This window comes from Dermacentor albipictus, chromosome 10 (assembly GCF_038994185.2).
Source record: "Dermacentor albipictus isolate Rhodes 1998 colony chromosome 10, USDA_Dalb.pri_finalv2, whole genome shotgun sequence".
NCBI classification, from domain to species: domain Eukaryota; kingdom Metazoa; phylum Arthropoda; class Arachnida; order Ixodida; family Ixodidae; genus Dermacentor; species Dermacentor albipictus.
Genome location: NC_091830.1, coordinates 71309203 through 71321392, shown reverse-complemented (window position 1 = coordinate 71321392; position 12190 = coordinate 71309203). Strand labels below are relative to the sequence as shown.

Genomic DNA, 12190 nt, shown 5'->3' with positions numbered 1-12190 from the left:
ACTTGTGCATCTGTTATTCGGCTGCGACGGCAGTGTCACTGGTCCTTCAAAATACTGCATACATGGTTGGATCAAACCCCTGACACCGCAATGCACAGCAGGGCGATGTTCAAGCCATACGCAGGGGTCCTAAGGTAAAACTATTCTAATCTGTTTTTATTCCAACTCGACGATTAGCCCTACTTGTGCGTGTATTATTCGGCTGCAATGGCAGTGTCACTGGTCCTTCAAAATACCGCGTATATGGTTGGATCGAATCCCTGGCACCGCAGGCACAGCAACGCGTTGTTCAAACCGTACGCAAGCTTTGCTTGAAAAACGAATAACACTGCCTACACTCAGCGGCTTGTCTTATCTAATTGGCTCACAAGAGGCGAGGAGCAGGCTCACATGGAGAGGGATTCGATGGGGCCGAGCCAATGCACCTAAAATCGATAACCGGATAAAGAGGGTGTTGCCGGCGTCTGCGATTGGTCCGCTTTCCCTTACTTAGCTTGCGGTGGATCGTCGACAATCGCGGCGGCATGCAAGGGAAGCTTAAAAATGACGCTAAAACGGATCCTCAGCAAAGAACAGTTGGCAGAACGAGGTCGTAAACGTGCCGAAAGTGCTCGAAAACGTAACACGGATACGCAAAATGTTTTATTACACGCAAGTAAACCCATGCTCTCCGGAAGGTGTGAATAGCCAGTGCTTGAGCGATCGGTGGCCGCCATCTTTTATTCCTTTGGGAACGAGGCAGCCTGTGGCTATTCAGAGGAAAATTCAGTTTTGTTCGGCATATTAATGCATTTCCAACGCGTACACGTCCCTTTGACGTGGTGAGTTCTTGCGGCTTTTTGCGGCTTCACAGGCAGGTGAAGTGAGCGTCGCCCAAAAACTTTTGGCAAATAGCCGAGGACTAATGCCGAAAAGGCATCGAATCAGAAATAACTATTTCTCTTTTTTTCTGTCAAATTATGCATAATCAATGTGTACACGTCATATCAGATGGGGAGCTATCGCCGTTTTCATGATGTCGCGTGACAGACAGGTGAAGTAGGGGTGGTCCAAAAGGTTTTTGACCAATCGCGGAGGGCTGATTGCAGAATTGGAATAGAAAAGTTTGGAATAGTTTTACGTTATTGCGCCCGCATTTTCTAAATAACATACTTCCATCTCCGCTTGCAAGAAACTACGCTAGCAAGAGCGGAGGCATTTTTTCACCGGTGACACCGCTGGTCGCTGCAGAAGCGCACCGCAAAATTTTTATGACCGTGGCAGACTACATCAAAGCCGCGAGGGGTCATACCGATCAAGTTTTTGTGTCGCGTCAATGACAAGTTAGGTATATATCGTGAAACTACCATTCGAGTTTTATTTACTCTCTGCTGAAATATGAGGTCAACTTTGCATGCATACGGCGCAACCTGCAATCTGCACACCCTCGCTGGTCATTGCTTATCCAGTGGTTTCTCTTTTTACTTTGAATGCTCCTTTAAAGGAAAGGGCACAAAAATAAATTGAATCACGCCACTGCATATTAATTTCCTGCTCCGACAGGCATCATTTCTTGGTTACAAACGTTACGGCACATGTTTATATAAAGTCAAAGTGAATTAACCGTCCTAAAACTCTAGTTCCGTGTTCGCACCTCTCGAAACGACTCTGTAAACCAAAATCTTAACGCCAATTTCAGCGAGATCGTAAGACGGGGAAAGTGCATTGGCAGCTGCATTTTACGCCATGTTCTTGTGTCACGCAGCGGCTGGACAGAGAGCCGCCTTTATCGGTTCCGCTTGCGCAGTCAAGTGAATTCAATGAATAAATTGACGTAGGCATTTTAAAGCGTAGAAACACGTAACTAGAATTGTGTGACGCTTCCCTTCAACTTTTCCGACATAAACATGCTCCCTATAGTTGGCAACCAAGAAATTAGTTAATGCAGTTAGTTTATTGCGTAAATGTTATTGCTTTCGCTTTTCTTGCAAGAGAAGTCCGCCTCGGCAAAAGTTCGTCTGTAGTGACGTAATTTAGATAACCTTTGCAGATTTATTTTAAGTGTTCAAAGTAAAAAGAAAAATACCGTAAGAACAAAATAACGAAATAATGACTTTGATCGTTCGCTTTGTTAGTTTCGCTCTTTCTTTGAGAAAGTAAATGTGAAACGCACACTATAAGAAATTCCAATAATTAGGTTAGCCGTATTTTATTTACACCTAGTAAACGTAGTGGCAAGTAGACAGTACAAAAGAATAGTTCTGGTATGAATACGCAGGGTAACTGATTGTTGTATCGCCATGGCAATGACGGTGACGGCACAAGAGAACATGTTACAAGGTGCGCTCAATCTTCAGGGAAAGAGACAAGTGTGAGAACGGCGCCACACATTGTTTTAAAGCCATTCAAACATGGCGAAACTGGCCAAATTAAGAAATCGTAACAAATTCGTGCGTAGGGTGCCTCAAAGCGAACCATTGTCTTTTAATGATTGGAAATTATTAGGCAGAAGTTCTCTGCCCCGCTGAGGAATTGGTGCCCTTGCGAAACAAGCACACCTTTCTTCTGAAGTATTATCATTCGCGGGACAGTCCTGAAATGTATCGTTTCCTATAAACAGTATTTATCTCCTATATAGTCAAAAGAAACAAATATTCGACAACTTCGAAAAGGAAATTCTCAAATCAAATGAAAATCAGCGACCATTCGATTCGCATTCTAAATTCGTATTATTCACCACACCCCAATTTTTTTCTTTTTTTATTCAAAAATATACTTTATCGCATCTGTTATTTGTATTTTGTCTTTATTACTACATTTCTATACAAAAGAGTCATTTTGAACATTTTTTTACCTTCATTATCTGTCGGCTTCGCAATGTTTGCAGCTCAGGACCTTGTTATTGGGAACAGCTTAACTTATACCGATTACATTCAGTCTTTATTGGCATGTTCACGGGTTTTAACTTCTCTTTTTTTACATTGTCTACCAGTTCCAGACGTGGAAGAACGTAAGTGAACACACTTTTCATTAAATTAAATTATGGGGTCTTACGAGCCAGAAACACGATCTGATTATGAAGCCTGCTGTAGTGGGGGACTCCGGAAATTTGGGCCACCCGGGGTTCTATAATTCTATAACGTGCACCTAATTGTAAGTACAGGAGTGTTCTCGTATTTCGCCCCCATCGACATGTGGCCGCCATGGCCGCGGGATTCAATCCCGCGACCTCGTGCATAGCAGCCCCACATCATAGCCACTAAGCAACCACGGCGGGTCACACTTTTCTTCCTTAGCTTGCTGATGAACACGTTTGCTAAATTCGCCTTACAGCTGGATTTGCGCGCAATTTCAGACGCGACCACATGTTATAATTTTCTATGGGCAATACGAGCACTGCTCCAATGTCCCCACAGGCGTAATTATGTGGGAGGACATCCAGGGGCAATGTTCTCTTTTTGGCATAATAGATACCCATGGCAGAGCAAAACAAGAAATAGCAAAAACATGAGGTGACGTGGCTTCTGGTCACATATTTGCTTTCCGCTGTAACATTTTCCCGTAATTTTATCTCCTGTTGGCAATAGATGGTATTCAAGGGCAACTCAAATAATTTTCTATGGCAAGCGTAGTCACCAATTGTAGGCCGCTTCTCGAACGGCGGCAATTTCTTACATCAAAGTAAAAGACGCCAAAATTCCTAGGAGAGATTTTTAACCCATTCAGGCTGTCAAGAAGATATTTCGGCCCAGTTTAGTTTTGCATTCTTTTCCCAGCTTTCTGAACGAACAATCAGACCAAGGCAAGATCGAAGATACGCCGCCCTTAGTTCGATATGCCCTGAGACGAACCTACTCAAAAGCGTCTACATAGAAGGCGCAGAGAAACTTCCTTTTGTTCTAATACGGCAATCGGTACTATTTGATGACAAGCGGCATCGTTTATTAACAATCAAAACAGAGTAAACTAAGTGAATCGCCGGATATAATCGCCGCGGCGAAGCCATGTCACGTGACGTCGAGTAGTGCCACGCACAACGCGCCGGCGGTTCCAGTCAGGGCCCTCGGGGGCCCTCGCGCCGTGTAATTTGGGCGAGCTGAGAAGCAGCAAACACGGCGAGCAGCTGTAGGCTATATTCGGCACATGCATTCAGAAACGACATATTTCGCACAAATACCAAGGCAGTCCTGAAAACTTCTAGCGCATTTTTTTTAACCAACAGATATAGTATGTGTCAGCTTTAAACAGCTCTTATATATTATTCATGTATTTCGTTTACATGAAAATTTGTCTTTTGAAGTATGCCCACAGAATTTTATAATTTCTTCAATTTCCCATTGGGTGAACATCGCAAGCACTCCGACGCAAAACTCATCACAGCTGAAAAGAACATTATACTTTCATTATCGATGCACGAAACTCTACTTACTACAGTGATTTCCATTTGAGAGGTCCTGCTAGATTTTCTGCATAAAGAAAATGAAGAAATAAAGTTTGGCCTAATGGATTGCAGGTATTGTGCAACATGATTCATGATTGCCAGTATTAGGCGGCGCGCAGTAATTAGGCGCCGTATAAACGCCAAACTTCCACCAGTGCCGTAGCCAGGCAACGGCACACCGGGCACGAGCCCCTCTCTCCCAACCTTTCAGTTCCTATGCGGCCATTCCAGCCACCCTTCCTCTCGCTCCCCTTCCCCGGTCAAGTTCGTCGCCCCCTCCCCCCAAAAAAGATCTGGCTACTCCACTGATTTCCACAACTGTTTCCTCCTCGACGATTGTAAAGATCTTTGCATAGAAACAGCTAGTTGAGGTTTCGCGTTTGTCCCGTGCGTCCTTTTTAAAATTGGCGCCTGTAGATCATGATGTCCCACAACACTTACGCAAGGCAACTCAGGCCTCTTATTATTCGGGCGTTGAATCAAATTTCAAGAAGACGTTGAACGAAGTACCGCACTCCATAGTGGCTACGCGTTCGTGTAATGGGTGACACGCCAGCCCCTGCATGCCACATTTACCCTTGCATTCTCAAACGATCCGTGACTAATTTTTTTCATTTCATCAGGTTGAGCACAGGGCCGTGCCTCGGCTGAATGAGAGGCCACGCTTTTGGACAATTGCCGTGGGCTTCCGATGAAGTGCAGTGACCATTTCTGTCAAGGGTCCGGGTTACTATCCACTTCCTTGGGTCGATGTGGAGCGTTGCGTTGGGGAATCACTCTCTAATACAGGGGTTAGAGCAGCGATCATTTATTTATTCATTTATTTATTTATTTATTATCGTAGCTTCGTGGCCCAATAGGCGTTACAGAGGGGGTGGGTACAGCCTCTAAGAACAAGGATAAGACAAACAGACACTAACAGCAATGCTAAGCGCTGACGAGTGGACAGCATACCGAGCTCTACTTAGCCGGTCCAAGTCGAACACCATGCTCCAAAAAAAACGTCTCGGGTGAAACCGCCTCGTTATTCTCGGACTCCACAGTAAATGTTGACGCATTCTTGGGAATGCTATAGCTTTGTGTTCCATGGCCAACACCCTTAGCCTTACGGCAGGGAAATCAAATCTTTGATGAAGACAAGTCAATTTTCTGTTATTGGCGACTTCGAGGGCCAGTTAAAAGCGACGATACGAAAACGAATGAAACGAAAGCCGTATGAAACAAATTTTTACGGCTGGTACAAATACGCTATCGTACCAGGTATTTGGGTGCATACCAGATAAGTAGTGCACCTTTTTCAACTACGACTTCTCTTATCCGCGGTGTAGTCTGAGCTCCGTGTCGCGTGAACTAAAATATTTGTTTTGTAGCCGCAAGAGAAAGTTTGAGCTTGAAGCAAATTCGCCCTCTTAAATTCACTACATTTTTACTTTTTCTTTTACTCGAAACCAATCTCATGAAAATCGGTGCTCTGATTCCTGAATCCTCAACTTAAGGGCACGGGCATTATCAATACGACAACGTCGCGCTCTTAAGGATAGAGAAATATTGGCGTGGGCCCTCTCTCAAATGCCTAAGCTGTGCGCGCGCGTGTGTGTTACCGAAATACGCAAGTCAGTGTCCCGCCTCTTCCCGGCTGTACCCGCAGCGTCGCCGTGCCAGGAAACGCCCGAATGGCGGGAGTGTGTGCCCTTGCTGCCGAACAGCAGTTACTACTTCGACCCGAAGCGCGTCGACTGCCTGCGCTGGGACTCGCTGCCGAAGGGATGCCTGAACGACTCCAACGGTTTCGCGGACCTGCAGCAGTGCCAGCAGACGTGCATCACGGCCCGTACTTCGGGTGCGTTAGTTCTTACCCTATATACTAGAGAGCTTTAGTCTAGGGGACGCAAGCGGCTTGCGTACGCAAGAACTAGGGGCGACGGTTCTGCGCATGAGCAGACACTGACGTAGGGGTCTGCGCATGCGCAGAACCGTCGCCCCTAGTTCTTGCGTAGGCAAGCCGCTTGCGTCCCCAAAGCTAAAACTCTCTACTATCCATTACGTCAGGGTTACGTCGACCTGCCGCGGGACTCAATATAAAGTAGAGAGCGTTAGTTTGTACGTAAACATATTAACGTTTTTTTTTTTGGAACAACGGGTTCACGGACAGGACAGCAACGACGTTGGTAGCGACGTCTGGTGACTCAGTTTCTAACCAGGAAGCGGCCAAAACTGACCTAAATACTCCTTTCACTGCTGGTGTAATGCGTTGGCAGCGAAATAATCCTGCCCGTGCATTACTTTTATATTTCTTGTTCGACCATAACACTGGCGGAACGTAAAAAAATATCGTACATTGTAGTTCGACAAAATACCACACAGTGCCGCTACCAGCTTTGCTACTGCCGTGCACTGCTCCGGTAATCCGTTAACGTTCAGAAGTTTACGGACAAACCAAAAGTCTCTAGCTTTAGCTTGTCCCTATGATATTACCCTATACGGAAATATTGGGTTACGGTCAACGCGGACGGCAGCTACAACTTTGATAGCGACATATTTTACATCTTCTTCCTACAACAACGCGGCGTGCGTTATTGTGTTACGTAGGTATTCGAGTCGGAAAAATATAAAACAAAGAAGGCATGGCAGGTTCGTTGTGTCACTGCTTATGATTTACACATACAGACAAGTGAAATATGATTTTATTGATACAGTAATAACACCGTGTCCTGTCCGGGTGAACTCTGCACCGTAATATGGCGCCACCAAGTCGGCAGCTCACGTTTGCGTCTCGGTAACCAAGAATTCCGTGAAAGGTATACGGTCGAGCAAAAACACTCTAATAGGCGACTACTTTGCCTTTGTCGCAGCAGCCTAGCTAAATTAGACGGAAAGTAGCGAAATACAAGGCATTTTATGGGAAAGTTGTAATCTTTTAACGAAAAAACTTCCTTGCGCTTAAAGTTTCATATTTGCAATGACACCAAAATACAAATTTTATCGGGTACGTGCAACAGCATTGAAAAGCAAGTGTTCTGTGCGAAATAACTACGGGAAAGCATGAGTACGGCTACTAAGTGTTACTTAGTGCCACTAAATGTTTAAGCCCCTATTTAGTGGCCGCGCTAACTAATGTCACTAACCACTTAGGCAAAAGCCCACGTATTGGCAACCAATGAAGGCCTAAGCTCTAGGCTAGTAACAATAAAATTAAAACGAAAGCAATTGATTTTCGTTCAGTATAACAACTACCTCACCGTTATAGAAGCTCTCTTTGAGCAGCAATATTACATCGAAATACTAAACAAATGTTTAACTTCAACTGTGTTCTAAATACTACTGCTGCTGCTGCTGCTGCCGCTGCTGCTGTTCTTTGAGCAATAACTTTTTCCCGTCACCGCTGCCACCGCCGAATCAAATAGCTTGTCTTGCCGCTTCAAATAGTTTCTAAAATGTGTGTTGGATCGGCATAAACTTTTTATTGGCTTCTGCAAATATAAGCAGGTATACTTTGTGTATGCTTTTTTATCTTTTTCTTTATTGCGAAATATTTGAATGCGCAGGTCTTCAGGCAGAACAAGCGGAACAGAAATCTGAAGACGAAGCGGTCTACGATCTCCGCCAGCGAAGCCAGCGCCGGTCTCGCCCTCCCCGAGCAGGTCCAGAGGGATCCTCGAGTAAGTATATAATACTTGGTGAAAACGGCACCATACTATTGCCGGGGATGCCTTGTTAATCCTGTCATGCCCAACTACACTTCCAGCCAACTCAGGGAAATTTAGGCCAACTTGTTCATCTTTATTTTTGTACTTGGGGAGTAGATTTGAGAAAAAAAAAGACATGTCATTTAGCATGTCACAAAATAATTTTAGGATAGCTATTCATTGTTTAGTAGTCGGTTTGATGAGCTACCCACGAGTCGGAACTCAGAAGAGCTTGTACTGTTCCTAGCCAGCACACTATGTACGCGGGAGAGCGCGATAACGTTCAAACATCCAACCAAGCATCCTCATTCTCGCGGCGTAACCTCGGGAACAAGGTGTTGTCTGCACAAAAACCAGTACGCCAAAGGCCGCGTGGAATTTTTCGTGTCACGTGGAAGTCACGCAAAGAGGCAGGACACGGCAGGGCAGGACAGAGCAAGGCAGTGCAGAACAGGCAGGTAGGCATGCAGGGAAAGCGCTAGAAACTAGTGGAAGGAAGCGTTTGTTCCACCGCAAATAGGAACTCAGCACTGGTAGTAACTACAAACGCCACTGTGAGTCGTCCACTCCAACCAGACAGCCCACGTCCTGGAACGTCCAGTAGGAGCGTCGATGTGCTTTCGAGACCCTAGAGTTTCCTACGAAAATTACTAAAGGAAACTCTGGCGCTGCGATCGTTGCGCGTCTGCGGAATCTGTAGTTAGCGTGCAGCTGTGTCTAATCTTCGTGTCTGTGGCTTCAAGCGGGCTTGTCACGTAATTCGGTGCAATTCATCTTTCAAAACTTGCCAGCACGCATAATTTGCGAAACGCAGCGAGGTAATTTGTTTATGCCCACACGAGTAATCAATGCGAATCACTTTGATTATAACGCAATATTTTGTTGAAAGTCACCAGTTCTTAAATTGACAAAGCCGTTTCAAGCCACAAGGATGAGGGTTAGCCGAATCCATGTGCTACCCATGATTACAATAGAGGCTAAGTCACCATAACTGCAGCTTCCATAGGCAATGGCGCCATATTTGGTCCCCTCTAGTAAATGTTGTGGTAACATCTATGATCTATACCATCCGGCGTTAATCATTATATGCCAGAAACGCGACGAACCAGTGAGGAAAACCTGTCTTTGAAAACATGGCCATGAATGTGGCCTCTTACCATGAATGTGGCCTCCTATCGGACGTCATGCAACAGCCACACCTTTTCATAGGAGAAAATACTATGCAAGGATTTCTGGCGCTGGAGTTTGCGCATGCAATCGGTATGGATCTGTATCATGTATGAGAACGACGGGCAGTACACTTTGCCTCAACCGAGTCCTTCAGGTTTTGTATGACCTTGTTGTTTCTTGTATTGCCTTTTTTTCTCAATCTGGAATCTTCAAACAAATGGCACGAGAAGCCAATGCATTTTTATCTGTATTTCTTTCTTTAATACGCAAATCTACATGATCGGCCAGTTTCTCCCACTTTTGAAAACTTCTGAAAACAATATTTTCTGCACGAAATTTTCGCGTGACAAAGATTATTCCCGTTCAGAGTCCAGTTTCTGCTCCCCAAGTAGTGTTTTTTAGTGCCAAAACAATCAGACATCCCAAGTTTTGCCTGCCAAGCCTCATCTAGACTGAGGCACAAGTGTACCCTTAAAGCGCACTGCTATTTTTTGGTAAAGGGCGGTGTGTCCACTGGCAATCTTCTACTATCACGATGTATAAATTCACAGGTCGAATTTACAAACCTTCTCCTTCGTAAGTTCTCTTCGTCATCGGTCGGCTGCCTTCCAAAATAACACGTCCAGCATCACGATTGGCTGAAATTTTTTGCTGCGAAAAAATTTAACGTAACAACCTTTCGTAAATACAGGGGAAGAGGGGGAGAAATCGCTGAAATCTGATTAGATTTATGTACTCTTTTACCATCGTCACTAACCACGATGGTGACAAGTTCTTGTTTTTCACGTGATATTTTAGCAAAAGTGCGGCATTGACAGTTATTTTCCGTGAAGCCTTACATCAAGAACTACAGCCAATCGAAATTTGTCGACGTCACTATATTTAGTCATTTCTTCTCTTCAGCCATATCTGCAGAAACAGAGGGCTTCGCACTTTTTTCCTCGCCTAGCAACGGTATTTACAATTTATCCGTTAATGTAAGCCATGTTGTGGTACATGGAATGATTACAACAGCTCAAGGTTTATCGGTACTTTGCACTGCTTTGCCGGTGTATACCACCGTCATCGTCCTATTTGCGTACACCGCCTGTCGCACAGCCTACGGTTACCAGTGTCCAGCACTCTCTAATCGTACGCTGTGGCTGAGACATTTTCTTTTTCGCAACGCTCTCAACCTTTGCCGTCCTCGAGCAGACTACCGCTTAGACGGTTGTTCAAACATGAAGTGCTTGTTAGCTTGGCCATCACTGACAGTCACTTTAACATTGCCCACGTAAGACAAACTCCGAAAGCACTGAAATTCGGTTGAGATGCAGTTCACGGAATCCAAGACAGCTGATAATTTTCTCTGCTCCTTTGCAGACGGAACGACGGGCCCAAACCACTGGTTCACCGAGCCAGTCGCATTATTTCTTCAGCAACCGAAAAGCACAAATACTCCCGTCTTCGAAAAGCGTACGTAAATCTGTTTGCCACTTTTGGAGATTTCGTACAAACCCCGAGATAAACGGAAGTCTATTAAAATCGGTAAAGCATCGGATAATTGGATTGTATTAATTACCAATTGGGTAGCATTATCATTGAGAGAACAAACCGGGAAAGTGTTGATGGTTCGAGAACCGGCCACCAACGTTGGCATCTGGCGGAAACAACTTCACGTCACCAGCGTCTTTTTACAGATGCCGCATCTCGCAACGAGTTTCACATGACGACAGACAGGGAACACAATAAAATGTTTCTTGGTGTGCTTTTGTTTTGTTTCCTGGCTAACATCTTCCGGTGACATGTCAACATCTGAAACATGGTTGTTATGAAGGCACGCTCAGAAATGAGGTTACGCTAAGTTAGTTTAAAATTAACAGCCTTAAGAAAGGTTGTCTGGTCAAACTAGGAGCTAAATGAAAGAATAGTGTTTTCTTAAGCATCTCGCACTTTCCAATGTTTTCATTTAAGTATGCTTCGTCTATTACAAATAATTACAAATAATGCGTTCCATTGGTTTCCGAAGGAACGACCTCGCAAGTGTTAATTTAGACCAAAAAGTTACAGTGAAGTTTAACTTCATGAACGCGGGTGACGCGCCAACGTATGGTTTCTGTAGCGCAAACCACGCTATCCGCCCTCGGTGCGCCTAGACGCCGACACTGTCTGCATCGCAGATTATATCCAAAGCAGGGTTCGCGCGACCGCGCCATACGCCACAGCCGCCGGAGTAGAACGCGCCGTTATAAGCATTCACTTACTAGCTAAATTACCTAGCATGGTGTCAGCACGCACGGGCGAACACTCGATGACCGTCACACTCGATGACCGTCACACTCGATGACCGCGGACACTCGCTGTCAAAACGCTGGCGTGAGGAACCGCGGCAGCTGCAGCGAGTGGAGTGACCTTCGTGCTGTCTATCGCTTCAACGCAAACTGAGCGGTGAGATACATTGCGCGCAAAGCTACGAGCCGTCGGCCCACTTAGACTGTGCTCTCAAAGCAGGTCGCTTTCCAGATAAAGCCCACGTGACTGCGCGCGGCCGAAGTTCAACTGGTACATCCCCTCCCTCCCCTCCTCCGGCGTCGTGCGCGCGACGGAATTCGATGCGCTTCTTCCCCTTGCGTACGCGAGATTGAGCCGCCATCATCGGCTCACGGTCGTACGTTTTCACTCGTACACACAGCGTACGGCGCACGAGAACGTTATCACGAGACAAACCCGGTACGTGCGCATCGCAAAGAAAACCTGTAGCAACTGCCAGAGGAGGTCAACCCAGCGCGCCTCCACTACCTTCCTCCTCCGCGGCGCTTCGCCTCGTTTCTCCATCCCCACTTCGCTCAACGTTACCAACAGGTTCCTCTAGTTGGCGTTACTCTGCCACGCGCTCAGCGCATGCTTCGTACTTTCCCCGGCCCGCGATCTTCTT

General features: G+C 45.7%; 1 protein-coding gene across 1 annotated transcript in view; it reads left to right on the top strand.

Moving 5' to 3' along the window:
- Positions 1 to 12190, top strand: part of LOC135898336 (uncharacterized) — a 38065-nt gene that overhangs the window by 9981 nt on the left and 15894 nt on the right. The window contains exons 4-7 of the mRNA XM_065427225.2: positions 2972 to 2989; positions 6069 to 6260; positions 7966 to 8079; positions 10639 to 10731. Coding sequence (XP_065283297.1) covers positions 2972 to 2989; positions 6069 to 6260; positions 7966 to 8079; positions 10639 to 10731 — 417 coding nt within the window. The remainder of the gene's footprint in view (positions 1 to 2971; positions 2990 to 6068; positions 6261 to 7965; positions 8080 to 10638; positions 10732 to 12190) is intronic.